The following is a 24,913-nucleotide window of genomic DNA, read 5'->3' on the forward strand; positions in this document are numbered from 1 at the left end:
ATATAAATAACAATGGCATTCTACATGTAAAAAGTTGTGACATGTAGTTAAAGCAATATTCAGAAAAAAATCAGTACAGGTATCAGAATGTAAGAGTTATTAAAAATAAATAAACTAAGTATAATTGATCAACAAAGAAAAAAAGAAAGAAAAAAGAAGTATTGGTCTTTGTTTTTTACTTTTTCTTATTTAAAGAAGAAATAATTAGGAACTAAAAAGCTAGAAGGAGATAAAATTCTAGAAAAAAACTAAAAAAGTAAAAATATTCAAATAAAGAGAAGAAAAAATATAAAAAGGGTAACTACTTATAAATATAAAATACTTCAATACTTAAAAAGTATTTTATAAAAATATAAGTTAATAAGTGTAATCGCCTAAAGAAAATATCTAAATTTCTTGAAAAACGCAAAATACCAACATTGTCCCCCTGAAATTGAAAACTTGAACAGAGTAATAGTTATTATGAAAGGTACTTAAAATATCCCTCCACCAATGTACAGATGGTTTATATAAGATTGGTTCAAAAGTAATTGTGGTTTTTGCCATTACCTTTAATATGCTGAATTAAAAACTGAATAATAACAAACTTTCAGGAACAGAACTTTCTATCTTATGTACATCATTAAGTCTCGTTTATAAAAGTAATTTCTGAAAATAAAAAAATAGGGAAAAACTTCCTAATTTATATTGAAGCAAATATAATCTTTGTGGCAGTTAAAAATGTTTTTTTGTTATAATAGATTTTTGGGAAACAGGTGATGTTTGGTTACAATAAAAAATTCTTGAGTGGTGACTTCTCAGGTTTTAGTAAACTCATCACCTGAACAGTGTACACTGTACCCAATGTGTAGTCTTTAATCTCTCACCACCCCACCTTTTCCCTCAAGTCCCCAAAGTCCAACATATCACTCATGCCTCTGTGTCCTCATAGCTTAGCTCCCACATATCAGTGAGAACATACAATGTTTGGTTTTCCATTCCTGAGTTACTTCACTTAGAATAATAGTCTCCAATTCTATCCAGGTTGCTGTGAATGCCATTATTTCTTTCCTTTTGATGACTGAGTAGTATTCCATGGTACATACAAACCACATTTTCTTTAGCCACTCATTGATTGATGGGCATTTGGGCTTGTTCCATATTTTTGCAAATGTAAATTGTGCTGCTATAAACATGTATGTGCAAGTATCTTTTCTGCACAATGACTTCCTTTCCACTGGATCAAATGATAGAACTTTTAGTTCTTTACGGAATCTCCACACTGTTTTCTATAGTGGTTGTACTAGTTTACAGTCCCACTAACAGTGTAAAAGTGTCCCTGTTCACCACATCCATGCCAACATCTGTTATTTTTTTTTTTTTTTGAGTATGGCCATTCTTGCAGGAGTGAGGTGGTATCACATTGTGGTTTTGATTTACATTTCCCTGATAATTGGTGATGTTGAGCATTTTTCCATATGTTTGTTGGTGGTCATTTGTTTATCTTCTTTTGAGAATTGTATATTAATTCATGTCCTCAGCCCACTTTTTGATGGGATTGTTTTTTCTTGCTGATTTGTTTGAGTTCTTTGTGGATTCTAGATAGTAGTTCTTTTTCAGATGTATAGATGGCAAAGATTTTCTCCTAGTCTGTGGATTGTCTCTTTACCTGCTGATTGTTTCTTTCACAGAACAGCAGCTTTTTAGTTTAATTACGTCCCATCTATTTACCTATGTTTTTGTTGCATTTGCTTTTGGATTCTTGGTCATGAACTCTTTGCCTAAGCCAGTGTCTAGAAGAGTTTTTCTGATGTTATCTTCCAGAATTTTTATGGTTTCAGATCTTAGATTTAAGTATTTAATCCATCTTGAGTTGATTTTTGTATAAGTTGAGAGATGAGGATCCAGTTTCAGTCTTCTACATCTGGCTTGCCAATTATCCCAGCACCATTTGTTAATAGTGTGTCCTTTCCCCACTTTATGTTTCTGTTTGCTTTGTCGAACAACAGTTGGCTGTAAATATTTGGGTTTATTTCTGGGTGCTCTATTCTGCCCCTTTGGTTTATGTGCTTAATTTTATACCAGTACCATGCTATATTGGTGACTTATAGTATAGTTTGAAGTTGGGTAATGTGATGCCTCCAAATTTGTTCTTTTTGCTTAGTCTTCCTTTGGCTACGTGGGCTCTTTTTTTGGTTCCATATGAATTTTAGTCCTGAATGGTACTGTGAAGAATGATGGTGGTATTTTAATGGGAATTGCATGGAATTCGTAGATTGCTTTTTGCAATATGGTCATTTTCACAATATTGATTCTACCCATCCATGAGCATAGAATGTGTTTCCATTTGTTTGTGTCATCTATGATTTCTTTCAGCAGTGTTTTGTAGTTTTCCTTATAGAGGTCTTTTACCTTCTTGGTTAGTTATATTCCTAAGTATTTTATTTTTCTTTGTAGCTATTGTGAAAGGTGTTGAGTTCTTGATCTGATTCTCATCTTGGTTGCTGTTGGTGTACAGCAGAGCTACTGATCTGTGTACATTAATTTTGTATCCTGAAACTTTGCTGAATTCATTTATTAGTCTTTAGGGTTTTCTAGATATATGATCATATCAACAGCAAACAGTGACAGTTTGACTTCCTCTTTACTGATTTGGATGCCCTTTATTTCTTTCTTTTTCTTGTTTGCTCTGGCTAGGACTTCCAGTACTATGCTGAATAGAAGTACTGAAAGTGGGCATCCTTGTCTTGTTCCAGTTTTCACAGGGAATGCCTTCAACTTGTCCCCGCTCAGTATAATATTGGTGGTGGGTCTGTCATAGATGGCTTTTATTACCTTAAGGTATGACTCTTCTATGCCTATTTTGCTGACGGTTTTCATTGTAAAGGGATGCTGGATTCTGTCAAATGCTTTTTCTGCATCTATTGAGATGACCATGTGATTTTTAAATTTTAGTTCTGTTTATGTGATGTATCACATTTATTGACTTGCATATGTTAAATCATTCCTGCATCCCTGGTATGAAATCCACTTGATCATGGTAGGTTATCTTTTTGATATGCTGTTGGATTCAGCTCCCTAGTATTTTGTTGAGAATTTTTGTACCCATGTTCATCAGGGATGTTGGTCTGTAGTTTTCTTTTTTTGTTATGTCCTTTCTCGGTTTGGGTATTAGGGTGATACCAGCTTCACAGAATGATTTAGGAAGGATTCCCGCTTTCTCTGTCTTTTGGAAAAGTGTCAATAGGATTGGTACCAATTCTTCTTTGAATGTCTGACAGAATTCAGCTGTGAATGTGTATGGTCCTGGACTATTTTTATTGGCAATTGTTTTACATAATTTTTTTTATTATAATTTAAGTTCTGGGATACACGTGTAGAACATGCAGGTTTGTTACATAGGTATACATGTGCCATAGTAGGTTGCTGCACCCATCAACCTGTCATCTACATTAGGTATTTCTCCTAATGCTATCCCCCCCCTTGCCCCCCACCCCCTGACAGGCGCCAGTATGTGATGTTCCCCTCTCTGTGCCCATATCTTCTCATTGTTCAACACCCACTTATGAGTGAGAACATGTGGTGTTTGGTTTTCTGTTCCTGTGTTAGTTTGCTGAGAATGATGGTTTCCAGCTTCATCCATGTCCTTGCAAAGGATATTAACTCATCCTTTTCTATGGCTGCATAGTATTCCATGGTGTATATGAGCCACATTTTCTTAATCCAGTCTATCATTGATGAGCATTTGGGTTCCTTCCAAGTCTTCGCTATTGTGAATAGTGCTGCAATAAACATATGTGTGCATGTGTCTTTATGGTAGAGTGATTTAGAATCCTTTGGGTATATACCCAGTAATGGGATTGCTGGGTCAAATGGTATTTCTGGTTCTAGATCCTTGAGGAATCTCCACACTGTCTTCCACAAAAGTTGAACTAATTTACTCCCACCGACAGTGTAAAAGCATTCCTATTTCTCCACATCCTCTCCAGCATCTGTTGTTTCCTGACTTTTTAATGATTGTCATTCTAACTGGTATGAGATGTTATCTCATTGTTGTTTTGATTCACATTTCTCTAATGACCAGTGATGATGAGCTTCTTTACATATGTTTGTTGGCTGCATAAATTTCTTCTTTTGAAAAGTGTTGTTCATATCTTTAGCCCTCTTTTTGATGGGGCTGTTTTTTTCTTGTAAATTTGTTTAAGTTCCTTAGATTCTGGATATTAGCCCTTTGTCAGACAGATAGATTGCAAAAGTTTTCTCCTGTTCTGTAGGTTGCCTGTTCACTCTGATGATAGTTTCTTCTGCTATGCAGAAGCTCTTTAGATTAATTAGATCCCATTTGTCAACTTTGAATTTTGTTGCTATTGCTTTTTGTGTTTTAGTCATGAAGTCTTTGCCCATGCTTGTATCCTGAATGGTATAGCCTAGGTTTTCTTCTAGGGTTTTTATGGTTTTAGATATTATCTTTAAGTCTTTAATACATCTTGAAATAATTTTGTATAAGGTGTAAGTAAGGGGTCGAGTTTCGGTTTTCTGCATTTGGCTAGCCAGTTTTCCCAACACCATTTATTAAATAGGGAATCCTTTCTTCATAGTTGGCAATTTTTTTATTACCATTTCAATCTCTCTGCCTGCTATTGGTCTGTTCAGAGGTTTTTATATCTTCCTGGTTTAATCTAGGATGGTTGTATATTTCCAGGAATTTAAACATCTCCTCTAGATTTTCGAGTTTATGTGTGTAAAGGTGTTCACAGTAGCCTTGAATGATCTTTTAGTATTTCTGGGTATCAGCTGTAATATCTCCCGCTTCATTTGTAACTGAGCTTATCTGGAACTTCTCTCTTCTTTTCTTGGTTAATCTTGCTAGATATCTACCAATTTTATTTATCTTTTCAAAGAACCAGCTTTCTATTTCATTTATCTTTTGTATTTGTTTGTTTCAATTTCATTTAGTTTTGCTCTGATCTTCATTATTTCTTTTCTTCTGCTGAGTTTGGGTTTGGATTGTTCTTGTTTCTTCAGTTCTGTGAAGTGTGACCTTAGACTGTCAGTTTGTGCCCTTTCAGACTTTTTGATGTAGGTATTTAATGCTATAAACTTTCCTCTTAGCACTGCTTTTGCTGTATCCCAGAGGTTTTGATAGGTTGTATCACTACTATCGTATAGTTCAAATAATTTTTAAATTTCCATCTTGATTGTTGACCCAACAATCATTCAGGAGTAGGGTTATTTAATTATCATGTATTTGCATTGTTTCGAGGGTTCCTTTCAGAGTTGATATCCAATTTTATTCCACTGCGGTCTTAGAGAACTTGAGATAATTTCAGTTTTCTTAAATTTACTGAGACTTGTTTTGTGGCCTATCATAAGGTTTATCTTGGAGAGTGTTCCATGTGCTGATAAATAGAATGTATATTCTGCAATTGTTGGGTAGAATGTTCTACAAATATCTGTGAAGTCCATTTGTTATAGGGTATAGTTTAAGCCTATTGTTTCTTTGTTGACTTTCTGTCTTGATGACCTACCTGTCAAGTGTTGACAGTGGAGTATGAAAGTCCCCCACTATTATTGTGTTGCCATCTATCTAATTTCTTAGGTCTAACAGTAATAAATTTGGGAGCTCCAGTGTTAGCTGCAAATATAGTTAGAATTGTAATATTTTCTTGTTGGACTAGTCCTTTTATCATTATATAATTTCTCTCTGTCTTTTTTTAACTGCTGTTGCTTTAGTTTGTTTTGTCTGATATAAGAATAGCTACTCCTGCTTGCTTTTGGTGTCCATTTGCATACAATATCTTTTTCCACCCCTTTACCTTAAGTTTATGTTAGTCCTTATGTGTTAGCTGAGTTTCCTGAAGACAGCAGAAACTTGGTTGGTGAATTCTTATCCATTCTACAATTCTGTATCTTTTAGGTGGAGCATTTAGGCCATTTACATTCAATGTTAGTATTGACATGTGAGGTACTATTCTAGCATTGTGCTGTTTATTGCTTGAATACCTTTTTTTTCTTTCTATTGTGTTATTATAAAGGTTCTGTGAGATTTATGCTTTAAGTAGGTTCTATTTTGGTGTAATTAGAGGATTTATTTCTCTTTCTTTTGGGCAAGTTTTCCTCAATTATTCCCTCAATTATGTTTTCCAAACTTTTAGATTTCTCTCCTTCCTCAGGAACACCAATTGTTTCTAGTCTGGACACTTAACATAGTCCCAAACTTCTTGGAGACTTTACTCATTTTTAAAAAAATTCTTTCTTATTTGTCTTTGGTGGATTGCGTTAATTTGAAAACCTTGTCTTCAAGCTCTGAAGTTCTTTCTTCAGAGCTTGTTCTATTCTACTGCTGAGACTTTCCAGTGCATTTTGCATTTCTGTGTGTCCTTGATTTCCAGAAGCTGTGACTGTTTTTTTATTTATGCTATCTATTTCACTGAAAAACTTTCTTTCATTTCCCGTATTGTTTTTGATGTCTTTAAGTTGGACTTCACCTTCCTCTGGTGCCTCCTTGATTAACTTAATAATTGACCTTCTAAAATATTTTTCTGGCAATTCAGAGATTTCATCTTGGTTTGGATTCATTGCTGGTTAACTGGTATGATCTTTTGGGGGTGTTAAAGAACCTTATTTTATCATATTACCAGAACTGTTTTTTCTGGTTCCTTCTCATTTGGGTAGACTACATCAGAGGGAAGATCTGGGATTCAAGGGCTACTGTTCAGATTCTTTTGTCCCACAGTGTGCTCCCTTGATTTGGTGTTCTCCCACTTCCCCTAGGAATGGGGTTTCCTGAGAGCTGAAATGTAGTGATTATTTTTGCTCTTCTGGGTCTAGCCACCCAGTGGAACTACCAGGCTCTGCGCTGGTACTCGGGAGTATCTGCAAAGAGTACTGTGATGTGATCCATCTTCAGGTCTTGTAACCATGGATACCAGCACCTGCTTTGATGGAGGCAGCAGGGGAGTGACGTGGACTCAGAAGGGTCCTTGGTTGTATTTTTGTTTAGTGTGCTGGTCTTATATTGGTTGGACTCCAGTCAGGAGGTGGCAATTTCAAGAGCACATGAGCTGGGGTCCTATAGGGAGGATGCATATTTGCCCTTAGGGACACCTGGTTAAGTATTCAGGTTTCTCAGGCAGTCAGCAGGGCCATGGAGCTCCCAAGAGATTATAAGCTTTGTCTTCAGCTACCAGGGTGGGTAGAGGAAGACCACCAGGTCGGGGGAGGGACAGGAGTGTCTTAGCTCAGTCTCTCCTTGGGCAGGGCTTGCTGTGGCTGCTGTGGGGGATGGGGTTGTGGTTCCCAGTTCAATGAAGTTATATTTCCAGGGAGATTATGGCTGCCTCTGCTGAGTCACATACGCCACCAGGGAAGTGGGGGAAAGCCGGCAGTCATAGGCCTCACTCTGCTCCCACGAAGTCCAGAGTCCTAATGGCCAGTTTCACACCCACGATGCCCTTCACAACAGCACCAAGTCTATTTTCAGGAAGCTCATGAACAGCGCTGAGAACTCACCCTAAACCACGAGCCTCCCTGTTGAGAAAGCAAGCAGACTCACAGTTTTTTGGCATTTCAGGGAGCCTGCAGTGGTGATCCAGTTCCTTCGAAAGGTCTGTGGATTCTCTTGGCTTTCCTGGTATTTTCCTGCGGTAGTTCTTGGGGTTAAAGTTCACGATGTGAGTCTCCACATGCTGTTCTGTCCATCCAAGCAGGAGCCGCAAGCAGTCCTGACTCTTATCTGCCATTTCAATCCTCCCAGTTTTTGTTTATTTATTTGAGACGGGGTCTTGTGTGGCTCTGTCACCCACCTCAGCCTCCCAAAGAACTGAGATTATAGGTATGAGCCACCATGACTGGCCATATGGCAGCTTTTATTTAACCCACTCCAGTAATATGTTCTGTTACTTATAGCTGGATACTTAGGTAACTTATGTATGTATGTGACTTACATAATGAATAAAGGGCACTATAAAATTTTAGGGAGGTGGCCGGGCGCGGTGGCTCAAGCCTGTAATCCCAGCACTTTGGGAGGCCGAGACGGGCGGATCACGAGGTCAGGAGATCGAGACCATCCTGGCTAACACGGTGAAACCCCGTCTCTACTAAAAATACAAAAAACTAGCCGGGCGAGGTGGTGGGCGCCTGTAGTCCCAGCTACTCCGGAGGCTGAGGCAGGAGAATGGCGTAAACCCGGGAGGCGGAGCTTGCAGTGAGCTGAGATCCGGCCACTGCACTCCAGCTCGGGCGACAGAGCAAGACTCCGTCTCAAAAAAAAAAAAAAAAAAAAAAAAAATTTAGGGAGGATGAGAAAAAAGGCTTTAATTAAACAAATATATTCCATGAACTTGGATTAAAAGTTTCAATGTGATTTTTAAAATTCCAGTTCCCTGCAAATTTACTAGTTTAACATAATTACAACAAAAAATGCAGAGTATTTTTCAAGGGTATTTATAAAGTGATTCATACATTTTCTTGAAAAGTTGAAAAATAAAGGAATTTTTGAAAAGTAGGAATAATGTGACTTAGCCCATCAATATTGATGTATATTCTAATAGTATTGCACTGAAGAAAAATGAGAAGATGGAGCAGACTATGAAGCCATAAGCAGTTCAGAAGGTAAAGGCACAAATTCTTTAGATAATAATGTTGGCCCTCTCACCAAAGGGAAATTGGTAAATAAGCATTTAATAAAAGGGTTAACCAACTTTTGTTGGCTATTTGGAAACGTTAAATTAGGTACATGTCTTATATCATACAACAAATTCCAGTATATGTTTGACGCCATTCATTCCCTAAATATTTCACCACTAACTATATGCCAAGAATTGTACAAAGACTGAGGACACGATAATAAACAAAACCATCGGAGCTTAGAGTCTAGCAGGAAGAAAGATACAAAACAGGCCCAAAGTACAACTGATTGAGATAATGTCAGTCTAATGTGTTCTGCCCAAGTAGTAAAACATACTTTTGCTTAAAATAATTAAGACAATCCTGTAACATGAAACTTTGTAAAGACGCTAATATAATATGACCCTTTACACTCACCCCAAGTTTTGAGCATAATCCTGTTAAAAGTACCTAGTGCTATATAATATTTGGACATGTATATTAATCACATAAAGAAATTTCACAAAAAGAGTGCCACACAGGTGATACGCAGGGACAATATTCTGAAGAAATGAATATATTAATGTTAAATGTAAAACAAAAGAAGATAAAAGAATTGTAAGTGGGACAATGTGATATTGCCTGTTGTTGAGGTGAGGACAAAATTCCAATTCTTAGAAAGCAAAACTAACAGAAAGTTACAGACCTGGTTACTCAGGCTAAAAATAAATCAGCCACGTTACACAGAATCAGCCAGATCACACAGCAGTCTACACCAGGGTCAGCAACATTTTTCAGTAAAGGACCAGAAAGCAAATAATTTAGGATTTGCAGGCCATACAGTCTCTGTTGCAACTACTCAACTTTGCTGTTATGGTATGTTATCAGCCACAAACAATAAAGAGATGGGCATGCTTGTGTTCAAATAAAACTTTATTTATAAAAAGTAGGCCAGATTTGGACAATATATCGTAATTTGCTAACCCCTGGTCTAGACCACTCTACACAATGGTGCATGCTTAAAACAGTATTTATGGAGCTTTGAGTCCTTGGCTCAATTTTGAAAATGGAAGATATAACTTTCCATATATTATCTGTGCCCTGTAGGCTCTTCACCTTCCATAAAAGAATACAGACCCTTCTTCCAGCTCAATTATCTACCAAAGACTAGGGGTCATACTTACCTGGCAAAATGAAAGAGCTGTTTTATAGGCTTTTGCCAGGGAATACTACTTTGATCTCATTGCCTTCAATATTTGTTAAAGTTGGGTTGTGAGTTAAAATATTCTTAGAGAACAAGGCATCTACCTACTTTTCTTGATAACTTACATTCTTTGACCAAATAAGGGCTGCAGAGAAACAGGTAACTAGATTATACCTCTTCCTCACACTCAGCCACTTTCTGCAGAACTTTTCTTTTTCTGCATTGCTCTTTGGTTTGAAGATATCAGTTAATTTAGAAAGTCGTTATAAGAAATGAACAAGTTGTAAATAATGACATGTTTCTCTTCAATGATGGAGAATACTCTTCCAAAACAAGGAAGGATAAACTGCTTGGGGACCTGTTAATCACTGTTTCTGTTTTATATGTGTCAGGGTTCTGAGAAGTTACTTTGGAAGAAAAGCTATCCACATTTCCTCCCCCAAGGTTCTATTCTTGGCCCTTCTCTAAGAGCACATTGCCTCAGGAGTCTGACCTCTTCAGACTCTGAGACTGCATCACCATACTCCGTTGCCTGGGTTTGGAAGCATCAGCAGAAAAGGAAAGCAGAGTCAGGGTATATATTCTTACCCTTGCCCCAAGGATGCAGCTTTTAGCAGTGGCTGCATCTTATAAAGCTGCGGATGTTGATGGTAATAGCATCCTGCTGTTGCCAGTACCCATGCACTTCAACACCCCTTGTTAGTACTATTAACTCTGTTCAAAGTCTGTGTATTAAACTCTCTTCAAGTAAACCCTTTGGGTATGCCATCTGATGCTTATTAGAAACCTATTTCATGAACAGAAAGACAAAAAGAGCCTTTTTAGGAAATCCCTGCCTTAAGAGAAAAGCTTATCACCAGGTACCAAAACTTCTGTAAAACTGAAAAAACATAACTTAAACATCATAAAACTGCATATGTAAGTTACTGCTTGAAATTATGGGCTACATGTATGTCACTCTGACAAGTAAGCATTTAAATCAATGATTGTGGAATGAGATTTACTGAAATTCTACTTGAAATTCAATGAGACTCAAGACAACCTGTTATTAAAAAGCTTTCATTTGCAAACTGATTATTCTTAATATATTATTTGAACAGAAATATACACTTAATGAAATGAACAGGCATAGAGAAATATTTTGCAGCTTAGTGGCATACCTCTTTGAACTTGTGACTGAGCTTGCTTGTGTCCAGGTCTGATGGGGAAAACATGTCCTCATTCTCAGGCAGCTCAAAGACTTCAATGGCCATGTCGCTGCCAGGAAGGACAGGTCCTACCTCATCTTCTTCTTCATCTGTGGCATATTCTCCTGTCTGAAAGGAAGGGGATTTCAGAAATCCAGCTGTGCTTACCCCAGATGGAGGTGAGTTATTTGAAAATATTTTATAAAAGAGAAGTAAGACATGTACCCAAATGGTGAAAGTGTAAGTAGGTTTTTCAGTCAAGCATGCCTCATGCAGTCAATGTTATAAACAAATGTTAGTTTAAAGATCCAAAGTGACAAACCTATGCCATATACAAGTGCGTTTCTAAAAATCTACTAGTATCAGTGGCATCTTTAATATAGAAACAAGAATTGTTTTTTCAATCTGAGTATTTGATTATTTCACCAAATAAAATTATGTTGCTGTGGGAAATAAGTAATTTCTTCAAATTCTCTTTGTGAATACACCACCCAATACTGGGAGCAAGGAAAAGGGAAGGGGAGTTTAACGAATTACAGAGTTGGAAGGGACCTTAATTAAGCCTTGCAAAGGTTTAGCTGATTAATTCTCCTAAGCTTTAAACAGTTCTGTTCTGTTTGCTTGTTAATTATTGTGGTAGTGAACTAGTGAGCCGAAGAATAAACCAAAGGTTTCTAACTTGCAGCCTGCACCAAGTGTATTGTTTTGCCTGCCTAGCACATTTATAAATCTGAATATTTTGTCAACGTGAGAAAAATGTTTCACATAAAGTTCTAGATTTCTAGCTTTCCTTGAGAAATCCAAACATCTGTTAATATAGGCATACTGGGACATTATAACAATTGGCAAGTTAGTAGTGATTGCCCCTTTTAGAGGAATTATATGCTTTTTAATACCCTACAACTTTTCTAATGCCATATTGTTTCATGTTGTTAGTTTCACTCCTTTGTAATACCCACCGGTCCCTGTAGGTATCTGAGTTCATGACCTCTGGAATAAACGTTCCTCTTTGCCACTAATTTCCTTAACTTTATTAGAAAGTAGATCCTCTCCTGGCAGCATCAAGCTATGATACTGTAATTCAAAATAATCGTTTGAAATCTATACCTTATGATATAATTTAAAGATAAATCACTGACAGAGTTAAAAAGACAAAGTTCATTGAACTCATCCCTGTTCCTTCAGGTAGCACGTTATCTAACACATAAAACAGAGATAGGAATTCATATTGTCTTTAAAACACTTTCATGAACAGTGTACTGACTGATCTATTCCTTTAATTAAATAGGCTCATCATCTGATTGCTGTTTTTTTCTTTTGATTCTGTATTATATTCTTCCTGCCAAAGCAGGAACCCCCCGCTTCACCTTTCCCCCTGCCCATGTTTGCACATGAAGGAAATCTGGTCCTTAATCCCAATCTAATAATTCCCAATGTCTGAAAGACCATTATTAAATTGCCTTCAGATTTCTTTTTTTCAATAAAATAATTCTAGTTGCCTCAAAGGTAATTTGCTGTAATTGTCTTTGTGGTTGTGCTCTGATTTCTCTCCAAGTTTTCTACGTTTCTCTAAATTGCAGAGCCTGAAAGTAGACACAGTTTCTAGTAAGGAATTTGAAGGTCATCGACCATGATGAACACACTGCCACAGCATCCTTCACGCTCTACGTCCCCAAACAGAGGCTATTATCATGGAGAACTTGACATTGGTGGCATCTGTGTACAGAAGTAAGCTCAGAATATTCCAGGTGGAGCAATGATTTTCCAAACTGGTTACAGATTAGTTGGAACCTTTATTTTCCCCAAATATAATCACAGGTGATTTGACTAAAAGGAAAAGAGGTTGGTGGCCTCCAGTTTGATCCTATATATCTCCTCAGTACCTGGAACTCTAGATCTCTGTAGAAATCAGTCTGAAAATACCTAAACTACAAACACCAATTCAAATGTCTTTGCCACTGGCAGGTGAAGGTAGCTCAAGAATGGGAGCTGGCTGGTCAGATAGCTTGTACTTATTTATTAGCACAATGAGATCCTACAAATCTTAAAAATCTCTAATTCCAGATTTGGCTTTTTTTTTTTTTTTTTGTATTCTGTGAATTAACTCATCTCCTGTTCATACATATTTCTACAGCCAACAAATACTTGGTAAATTCCAATGAAGCTAATTAACAAGAAAGCAGTAAGACTGGCAAGTAAGTAATCTCAAGATACCCTGCCGAAAAATTTTCATATAGAGGTATAAAACTGTGTACTTGTTTTTAACCCTATCATTACAACTGGCAGCAAAACCCAAGCCTTTATTATGAAGGCTTAAACCAGGTATATAGAATTCACTATATACAGCATTGAATGACTCAAGAAACTCTTATGCTAAATTTAAAGTATGCTTAAGCCATAACAATGTGGCACATTTTAAACATGAGTTGAAATGAACAATTTGATTTCCTTTTGCTAGCTTGAAAATAAATACTTGTTCACTATATGTGAGAGAATTAATATAAATATGTGCCTAGGATGGGACCTGACATATAACAGGATCTCAGCAAATATTTTTAAAAGAATAAATCCAAGAATGCCAATGCATTAACTTGGTAATATATAGAACTTCCTAAGGAGGTTTTCAGTAATATCAAGAAAATGAACTGTGGTCACTTTTTAAGAAGGCAGTAATATATTATACTAACAATCTTACTGTGAATAACAGGAATAGCGTATGCACAACATATGCAATTCTTACCTCTAAGTATAAGTTGCACTTTGTTATCCATATACAATTTAACTTAGAAAATTATCTTCAGAAATATAAGTTGTTAAGCGTTCTTCTTGATTCTTTTGTGGACTTTGCCAGTATCCTCTCCTTCCCAATACCCAAATTACCTGCAGTACTGTTAAAATTCTTACCACTCATTTCATCTTTTCATTTACTAATGCCTTCTTTCTCCAATTAGCCTTATAAGCATCCTGAGGACAAATATGTCTTTTGCTGTCTTGATTCTACGTATTACTTATTATAGGCTAGGGATGTCACGTTTAAAACATTATAATTCTCTCTTCCTGAACAGTTGCCATTCCACCCTTAAATAGGCTTTAGGATAAAGGATGTATTTACTACAGAATCTCCTAAATACCTGGAAATAAAAAAGTTACAGTTAGTGGACTAAGATAATAGATTCTTCTAATATTTTATCTTTATTGAAAATGGAAATTATTTTTGTGGTTACACGGCAAATAAAATACGTAACATGGAACGTGTCAGCAGAATGTTGTAAATCTCAAAATTAGATTGGATTAAATCTGCCATTTACAAAGGAAGATGAACAACGTTGTACCAAAAAAAAACCCCCAAAACCAACAAAACCCAAAATTACTACAACAAAGTATTTCCACTGGCATCTAGCTCTATTTCTGCTCAAATTAAAAATCTTTCAAGTAACCAGAGATTCTTGAAATTCTTTGTCCTAACACGCAAATCCACTTTAAATGTGGCAGTAACAGTTTTTTGGGTAAAAAACTGACAGAGATAGTAAATTTTCCTTTTCATGTCTTTACCTACCTTTTTGATTAATATATGATATATATGATTTTATATGAAATATGATATTTTTAATAGCCCCACACAAAGGGGTTAAAAAATGAAGAGCAATACTTTTGCAACTTACTGTGTGCTCAGCATTGTACATTCCTCAACTACGGGATATGGGTGTTACCATACTATCTTAATTTGAGGAAACTGAGACTCACAGACCATACCTAAAGTCAATTAGTCAAATTATTGAAGCTACATCCAACATATTTCAAAGCCTATGCTCCTTCTTCTATGCTATGATGCTTCCAGTCTACAGAAATTAAAGTTCTGCAGAAAAAAAAAAAATTGGGAATATACTTTTTAATGATCCCAACCCCAAACCTGGGTGGATAATCCTGTTGTATTGAAATTCACCTTCCACGGCTTTGAACATTATCATGAATTCACTTTGAAGACTCACACCTCTGTATAGTGGGCTCCAAAGTTCTTGTCCTCTTCTCTTCTCTCATAATATGCTTAACCTGGGCAAGTATATAGAATTCCCTTTTGAAGGAATCAGGAGCAGTACTGGTGGGTTAATTGCAATACAGAGAGGAATCACTGACAAACAAACACACACACACACATATGCATACCATTTTATGTTAACTTAAATCACAGAAGTATTCATTGATTGCTTATCTTTTAATGGCAGTGTCAAGTCTTCCTCTTGGCTTATGGGTCTGCTGACTGACATTTTATGCACTTTTGTATAAACTACAACAATAAAATATAGTCTACGAAATTATTGTAGCATCTTTAAAACAGATGAAGAAGATCCTTCCAAGGCAAAAAGAATGCAAAATTCCTCTAGATTTTTATGGTTTTCCTCCATCTTTTATATTTCCTTCTCACACCTAATTTTCTTGAGCTGCCAGTCTTTATTAAATCTTCCCAAAACATTGTATTAAGTTTTCATAGATACAACGACTTCCTTTACACACACATTACATCACTTAATATTTTATAAAATAACATAATTACAACAACATTGTTGTTGGAGAGACAACAACAACAAAATGTCTCTCCCATTGGGGTTGGAGAGGTGAGGGCCAACAGGTTCTGTCTCTTGGCAAACATATAACTTTTGACTAGTGGGAGATGTATGCAGACATACTAGAGCCTGGGACACTCATGAGAGCTATAGATATCAGTCTAGGTTTTGCAGAAGGAACAGAGTATCTGTTATATTGGCAAGTTGGTTAAGTGGGGATCAACGAAAGAATTTTGGTTTTGAAGTCACGTAGACCTGTGTTCAAGTACTGGCCTTGAGACATTGGGAATTAGCGTCTTTATCTAAACTTTAATCTCTTCATCTATAAAGTAAGGACAAAACAGTTGCTTAGCATACGAAAGTTGTCATGAGATTAAGTTACATGGTGCTTATGTATTTAACACAAGGTCTGACACATGGTAGGTGCTCAAAACGAGTGACTGCTATTGTTGCTGCTGCTGGTGTCAATACTACAACAGCAACAGGCTAAAGATTTTCCAATCTGTATCTTGTAACCACGTTTGCTAAACTTTGGTCTCATAAATATAAGTTCCTAGAAGACCTCAACACATGAATCTTTTATAAGCAAATTGGTCATTTTTGAAGTAAAACTTTTCCTTTCCTCTATATATACCTGTTCCTCTACTGATATTCCCAGTTTGGAGTAGGCACCAGCTTCTACCCAAGCCCAAGAAAACTTCCATGCCTCTGTCCTCCTCACTTACTGGCCCCAACCTGCCCCAGGGCTTCAAGATGAATAACCGTGTACATGAGAACATCCTATGAAGTTGCTGCCCTTAAGACTTTCCTAATTGACTCCTTTATGCTCCCACTGTGTGACTGACATCACTCATAATGCTTTGATGTTTCTTTATCTGCCTTCTCTCACCAACTTCTTTCATCTGAACATTCCTAGAGAGTGCCAGGTACAATTTATCCCTGCAATCCTGGTGTGGCTAGTACATTGCTTGAACAAATGTTTGCTGAATAAATTCAGATAGTTGTAGCCACATCTGCATAGCACAGTAGAGCCTGATTTTCCTGTTAATCTCAGCTTTCCAGGATGAAATATAGTGAAACACAGCTGCAGCTGGGGCCTAAAAGACCCTTCTGGGGATTTTCTCTTGTTGTTAGGTTCAACCATTAGCAGTAATTTTTGCTGTAGCAATGTTTGCTCTGCTAAATTCAGGGAAACTAAATGGTGCTAATCACAAAAATAGCCTTAATTATGCAGTTTTTGTTGGAATTTGTTTACTGGATTTGAATTTGGTTCTATGTATTTTCAGATGCACTTCTGTGAGAGAATAGAGGAGAGCCGCTTCTTCCCTGGAGGAGAAAAACCTCAAACTCACATTTTAATGTTTAAAATTCCTAAATCTGCACCCACCATCCAAGGGCTTTTGGCAAAAGCATCCCTCTCTCTGCCGAGGCATCTCTTTCCATTTTTTTTTTTTTGTCAGTGACATCTGTGTGTCCTAGTTTTATAATGTTAGTACACTTAGTCTCTTTGAAGTTGTTTGTTCATCTATAAAATGGGAATAACAGCACCTTCTTCATTTAAAGAGGTTGTTATGAGAATTCATTGTGGTGATATGAAAGAGTTAACCAAGTGCCTAGAATATGCTAAATGACTGCATGACATTATGATTATGATTGTTTTCACCATCCCTTATTTCTCCAGGACAACACCATAAACTAATGCAACAAAAAAAGCATTTGGGGTTGGAGAGATGAGGGCCAGAAGAGAGAAAAATCCTAATGTCACAGTTGCATAACAGTGAGAAAGTTCATTTACTTTGTATCTTTTGTGGTCTCTTCTATAAAACGGTGTAAAAGATACCAATCTCTTAGGATATTGAGAGGATTCAAAGAAATGAAGTATGCAAAATATCCAACATGATGCCTGGCCCAGCGTATATATTTATTTTTTCTCCCACTTATCAACTCATTCAAAATTTTCTTGTCAATCTTTTGTTATTGGAGTATTTCCTGATTTTTCACTCCATTCTCACTGTCTAGTCACCAAGTCAAGAAACATCTAAAATCCTTCTCTAGATAACTCACATGGCCTCTGTGTTCCTTGCCTTCAGGCTCTCAGCTTGTCAAGTCATTGGTAATATTGCTGAAAAATTATTCTTCCTAAAATTTTGACCAAAAAAATCATTATTTGCCAATAAAATCTTTTCTAACAACTCAAATCCATTCTTCAGTTTTTATTCCCTTCCTTTTAGACAGTATCCTCTGGAAGCCAGGACCCTGTTTCCTACTACAGGAGGCAGACTCCAAAATGACCCCAGTGACCTTGCTTTCTGGGTGTTCATGCCCTTGTATACTCCCTTCCCACTGAGTGAGTGCTGAACGACTGATTTCTAACAACCAGAATACAACAAAAGTAATGGAATGCCACTTCTCAGATTAGGTGAAAAAATAAAGACTATGATTTGTGTCTCTTTTGTCCTCCTGCTCTCTTTCTCTCTCTCTCTCTCTCTCTCTCTCTCTCTCAGCCCTCACTATTGGGAAGGAAGTTGTCATGTTATGAGCAGGGATAAGCCCACATCCTAAGGAGCTGATGTTTCTGGCCAACAGCCAGTGAGGACCTGAGGCCTGCCAGTCACATGAGGGAGTCAGGAAGTGGGTCTTCTCAGTCCTGCCAACAGTTGTCAGTGAGCCTGGATGCACATCCTCTCCCAGTGGAGCATTTGGATGACCACAGCTCTGGCTAACACCTTACTTACAGCCTTGGGAGAGATTCTGAGTCAGAGGCATCCAGCTAAATTGACCCACAGACATGGTAATGTACAAATATGTCTTGTTTTAAGTTGCTAAGTTTTGGTGATAATTTGTAATGCAGCAAATAGAAGAGGGATGCTGCCAAAACAAATACAGGAAAAAAACAGGGAAGTGGCTTGGAAACAGGTAGTGGGCAAAGGCTAGAAGGATTCTGAAGAGTGTACTGGAGCAAGCCTAAATTGCATTGCACAGATTGTGAGTGGAAACTGGAAGGGAGCGTGCTTGTTATGTAGTGACACAAAGCTTAGCAACATTATCACCTTCTCTAATGAGAAAGTAGGAAGTGTTCCTTGTGAACAGGGTGATCTGGCTAAGTAGACTTCTAAACACAGTGGTGAAGGTGCTGCCTGATTTCTTCTTGCTGCTTATAGTAAAATGTAAAAAGAACAGAGTTCAGTTGAGAGTATTAAACAGAAAGGAATTCTTTCTGTTTAAACAGAAACTTGATGGTTTTCAAAGTCTTAAAATTAAGTCTAAAATTAAGAAATGGCTTCCAAACAGAGTTCAAATCCAGTGAACTGCCAGAAGAATGTGGTTTAAAAATGAAGCAGAACGTATAACCAGGCTGGGCGTGGAGGCTCACACCTGTAATCCTAACACTTTGGAAGGCTGAGGTGGGTGGATCACTTGAAGTCAGGAGTTTGAGACCAGCCTGACCAACATGGTGAAACCTTGTTTCTACTAAAACAAACAAAATACAAAATTAGCTGGTAATGGTGGCACTAGCCTGTAATCTCAGCTACTCGGGAGGCTGAGGCATGAAAAACGCTTGAACCCGTAAGGCAGAAGTTGCAGTCAGCCAAGATTGCATCAATGTGCTCCAGTCTGGCAGTCTGGGCAACAGAGCAAAACTCTGTCTCCAAAAAAAAAAAAAAAAAAAAAAAAAAAACCAGAAAGAAAAAGAAAAATAGTATAACCAATAAAATCTTATTAAGAATCCTGCCCTTAGGAAATTCAAATTTTTAAATAATGAGTGATAAACAAACCTGTCACTGCCCTAAAGGGGTATACTATCTCCCAATGATACCAACATCATTGGAAAGATAATTTGAAACATAGGCTGCTGTTGCTGCTGCTGCTCAAAAAACAAAGCAGAGAAGGGAGAACCCATGGAGGATCTGTCTCCAAACAACGTCCACCCTCATTTCTACACAGTCTTGGCTTGGGGTGAATTTTCCCCGAGCATGGCATTCCCTTGGCCACACTGATCAATGTGACCAAGAGTGACTAGGACCAAAGCCATTCAGTCTATCTCAGAGCATATGATTAATACTGCTATTAATAGGATTCCAAGCAGCGGAATTAGTCTAACTTGCAGCATTGATAACAACTATATTCCCTAGGCTCCCAGACCCAACTGGTTACAGAAATCCCATAAACCATCAGGATACACCTTAGAAACCCAGGACTTTCTCCTTAAGCTTCTGTATTGACCTTTCCACTTGGCCTAAGGTATGAAAACAGGTACAGTAGGATCAATAATTACATAGACTCAAACCTTGGCATACAAGGAGGAAGTCTAGGGGTTAGAGCAATTCTACTGTCCAGAAAAACCCTGACCAAAAGGTTGAGGCTGACATGACTGCCTTCCAAGACTGAGGTGGTACCAATAATCACATTACCTAAAATCAGGAACAACTTTCATAAGACCTTATCTGATTAAATGACTTTAATCATAAGGACAATTGCCTGTAGGGCTCATACAAATAATAAATCAGTTATCCCTCAGGAAAGTTCCCTTTAGTAACTAAGAGTAGCCTCATTTTGGAGGGATCGCTATAATCATCTGAAGGCTACATGATCTAATGGTGGTCTTTCTTTAAATACACATATATATATTTTTAAATTCTTTAAAATATCCTAAAGAAAAGATTTCTTTTTTTTTTTTCCTTTTTTTAAAGAAAAGATTGCTTACAAAGGTCTTTCTTTGGTGATGGATATCCCAAGTAAACCAATTTGATCTTTACAAATTAAATGAATATATTAAATTGTCACATGTACCCTGAAATGATATATATCTTATGTATCAATAAAAATATTTTTAAAAGAATCACCTGGAGATCCTATTAAACTGCAGATTCTGATTCTATTTTTAAAAGCCTTTCTTTAAATACATTTAAATATATAAAAATACCTCTAAGGTGCAGCTACATGATCAGTTCAAAGAATGTGACCAGTTGCCACAATTTGCTTCCACTGTTTGCCATCCCAAACTTTTTTTTAATTGACTGAGTAGAGACAGGGACTTACTCTGTCACCCAGGCTGGAGTGCAATGGCGCAATCATAGCTCACTGCAGCTTCAAACTCCTGGGCTCAAGTGATCTTCCCACCTCAGCTTCCCATGTATGTAGTCAGGACTACAGGCATGCAGCACTGCCATGCCAGGCTTTTATAAAATTATCTTTTTAGAGACAGGTCTTGCTATGTTGCCCAGGCTGCTCTTGAACTCCTGGCTTCAAGTTACCTTCCCACCTCAACCTCCCAAAGTATTGGAATTATAGGTGTGAGCCACCACTCCCAATCCTATCTATCCCAAACTTCAATATGTCAGTCTGTAATTTTAGGAGTGGCAGACCCAACAAATCAGCTGCAATAGACCCACAGTTAGCAAAAAATATAACAAGCTTCATCAAGGGGAGTATTGGCCAGAGATATAAATGGGCTTGTGTGCTGCCTATTGAGCAGAGTGGCCATGTCCATTTTGGGGTCTGCATAACTAGTGCTGAGATTGAAAAACCAGAAGACAACATTGGACAACTTCACAGAACCATCAGTGAACCAATACCAGGGATTTAAAGAAAGTCTATGAATTGAAGACATCACCAAGTCAAACTCCCCATATCAGGAGGCAGAGAGACAAAGTTTTAATCAAATAGAAAGCTACCACTTGTAGCCAGCCTGGCAGCTTTCTGGAATCTGTCATTTCTATTTGACAAACAATGTGTGTTGAACCCTTCCAATCTTGTTGGTCATGAGTTCAAGTTGACCCATCTCAAACTGAGAATATCAGGCCAGAGGTATTGTCTGTCCATGGGTCAGACATTCAATTTCTTTTTATTATTTTTTAATGTGTTTTTAAAAATATACTTTAAGTTCCGGGATACATGTGCAGAACATGCAGGCTTGTTACATATGTATGCATGTGCCATGGTGGTTTGCTGCACCCATCAACCTGTCATCTACATTAGGCATTTCTCCTAATGCTATCCTTCCTCTAGCCCTCCACCCCCTGACAGGCCCCAGTGTGTGATGTTCCCCTCCCTGTGTCCGTGTGTTCTCATTGATCAACTCCCACTTATGAGTGAGAACATGCAGTGTTTAGTTTTCTGTTCCTGTGTTAATTTGCTGAGAATGATGGTTTCCAGCTTCAACCACGTCCTTGCAAAGGACATTAACTCATCCTTTTTATGACTGCGTAGTATTCCACAGTGTATATGTGCCACATTTTCTTAATCCAGTCTATCATTGATGGGCATGTGGGTTCGTTCCAAGTCTTTGCTATTGTGAATAGTGCTGCAATACACATATGTGTGCATGTGTCTTTATGGTAGAGTGATTTAGAGTCCTTTGGGTTTATACCCAGTAATGAGATTGCTGGGTCAAATGGTATTTCTGGCTCTAGATCCTTGAGGAATCTCCACACTGTCTTCCACAATGGTTGAACTAGTTTACACTCCCACCAACAGTGTAAAAGCGTTCCTATTTCTTCATATTCAATTTCAATAAGAGCTTAGTAGCAAATTCATAACCACTTAAAAAAAAAAAAAGAGGTGTGTTCAGTGACTGATCAAGCATGTGATATTGTTGAGTTGGGAAATGGCCTGAGAATCCTGGCAGCCATTAATTATTTTTATTATTATTATTATTTTTGAGACAGAGTCTCATTCTATCACCCAGGCTGGAATACAATGGCACTATCTCAGCTCACTGTAACCTCCACCTCCTGGGCTCAAGTGGTTCTCCTGCCTCAGCCTCCCGAGTAGCTGGGATTACAGACGTGCACCACCACACCCAGCTAATTTTTGTATTTTTAGTAGAGGGGGCTTCACCATGTTGGCCAGGCTGGTCTCGAACTCCTGACCTCAAGTGATCCTCCCGCCTTGGCCTCACAAAGAGCTGGGATTACAAGCATGAGCCACTGCTCCAAACCCATTAAGTGTCTAAATAAGCTGTGAATTCCTTTTCTCCTCCTAGATGCTATCTTGTTTCTGCTGGGCCACCTGAGAGAAAACAGGAAAGGTGATATACATGATCCACTGTTACCGCTCTACATGTGGCAATCTCTGAATGGGAAAATCCCCATGGACATTAATGTGACAAGAAGTTCACGCATATAACACATCAATTCCATTACACATTTAGCAGTGGAAACCATGACACCATTACATTTTATTTGCTCACAAAGGGTGCCATCCTCAAGGCTATTTTAGCTTACCTTCCCACTAGGAACCCATTATATCAGCTGAATTTGGGTATCCTTCTCACAGCGGCACTAGGTGAAATAGTGAGTTGGGAACCACAGTATCAACAGAACAGAATGATAAAGTTCAAGTGTTTCCCCCTCCAAAGTTCTCCATTATATTCAAGGGGTTTTTATAAAATTTGGTCTCTAGAGGGCAAAGAGATTTCAGCCCAAAGCAACTGAATCAGGGTAGAGCAGGAAGGCATCAAGAGGTGTGGAAGCAGAGAAGAGCTCTGTGGCAGTGACAGGCACATTCAGTTCTGAGCAGTGCAGTGTTTACTCCTGCTTTAACCTAACTTCCAATGTTTATAGTCCACCTGAGGCACTCTATAAGGCTGCTCGTAATTACTGACACCATCTACTTAGTTTTGGGGAGTCTTTGACTCAGTAATCATAACCTTGATTTCTACAGCAAAAATTCCATTATACAGTCCATCTTCATCTGGGACATTTGCTGCCCTGTTATCATGATAACATCTCTTTAAACCTGGTTTCAACATAAAAGGACACGGGAGTTTTCCAGGATGATAAGGCTGACTATAAGAATTTATCCAGACTGTCTTGGGACAGTTTCACATTCTCCAGTGAGTTACCTTCATCAGCATTATAGGTTCAATGCAAGGCACTTAGGGTGCAAGTACTCACTAGGTTTCCCATAGGAGTTTTTGCATCTCAGAGAAATTTCCCCAACAGGAACAATATTCCCTTGTAACAGCCAGGACCCACAGCAAAGACCACTGTGACACCTTTTATCATCAGAATGAATCTAAACTTGGCATAATAGACATGACAGACTGCAAGAGGGTTGAGTCAAAAAGCAGCCTAACTGTTGCTATTCCTCCTTATCTAGCACTACACACCCTGCCTCATCATCTCCCCAGTGAGTGAAATTTCTTCAATTCATGCTCAGTATAGGTGTGGGGTCAGATCCTTCTTCTAACCCAGGATGGGTCTTTGAACTAGTTGAAACAGACTATAGTAGTTTCCCCTTATCCACAAAGGGTAAATCCAAGGCCCCCCAATGGATGGCTGAAACTTCAGATAGTATTGAGCCCTATTATATACTATGCTTTTTCCTATACATACATACCTACGATGAAGCTCAATTTATAAATTAGACACAGTATATTCTATATACTATCTTATTAACTAATAATAAAATGGGACAATTATAACAACATAATAAAAGCTACGTTAACATGGTCTCTTTCTCTCAAAGTACTGTGGGTAACTGAAACTCTCACATGCAAAATTGCAGATAAGGGAGAACAGCTGTATTACCAGACTGGCTCCTCAAGCCACAATTTCCAAAGGGTAATGAGCAGAAGGTCAGATGATTCCTGCACAGGTAGACAAGTCAGAAGAGCCCAGAGCTATGTAACCAGAATCTTTCATAATCAGCAGTAAATATTACTGCCCTTTGCTCTAAAGGGAAAACAATCTTCCAAGGCTGTTCAGTCCACAAACACAAACACCTGAAAAGCTAGTCCAGAACATAGGGCAGTCAGTGTCTCAGAATTGGGACAGGCCCATGGAGAACTGTTCCCCAACAATTATTTAATGGAAAAAAAAAGTCTATACAGTTAGATGAGGCCCTCAGGGGTAAAAATGTCAAGAAATTCAGTTGATTTTAGAAAGACTGAACACTATTGTTATATTAGGTTGGTGTAAAACTAATGCCATTACATTCAATGGCAAAAACCTGCAATTACTTTTTAAAGTAATTACCTTTTTAAATACTTTCTAGCTATGATTTGTTTCTGTATACTCTGCTCTGCAGATAGGCTGTGGTTTTTAAAAAAAAATTTTTGGGCCAGTCACGGGTGGCTCATGCCTGTAATCCCAATACTTTGGGAGGCCAAGGAGGGTGGATCATGAGGTCAGGAGATCGAGACCATTCTGGCCAACATGGTGAAACCCCATCTCTACTAAAAATATGAAAACTAGCTGGGCATGGTGGCATGCGCCTGTAGTCCAAGCTACTCAGGAGGCTGAGGCAGGAGAATCGCTCGAACCCAGGAGGTAGAGGTTGCAGTGAGCTGAGATCATGCCGCTGCACTCCAGCCTGGGTGACAGAACAAGACTCCGTCTCAAAAAAAAAAAAAAAAAAATTCGAACACA

At 37.9% G+C, this 24,913-nt stretch overlaps 1 protein-coding gene across 1 annotated transcript in view; it reads right to left on the reverse strand.

Moving 5' to 3' along the window:
- Window positions 1-24,913, reverse strand: part of PPP1R9A (protein phosphatase 1 regulatory subunit 9A) — a 403,588-nt gene that overhangs the window by 61,054 nt on the left and 317,621 nt on the right. The window contains exon 7 of the mRNA XM_023226677.3: window positions 10,951-11,106. Within this exon, the coding sequence (XP_023082445.2) occupies window positions 10,951-11,106 (156 nt within the window). The remainder of the gene's footprint in view (window positions 1-10,950; window positions 11,107-24,913) is intronic.

This window comes from Piliocolobus tephrosceles, chromosome 8 (assembly GCF_002776525.5).
Source record: "Piliocolobus tephrosceles isolate RC106 chromosome 8, ASM277652v3, whole genome shotgun sequence".
Lineage (NCBI taxonomy): Eukaryota > Metazoa > Chordata > Mammalia > Primates > Cercopithecidae > Piliocolobus > Piliocolobus tephrosceles.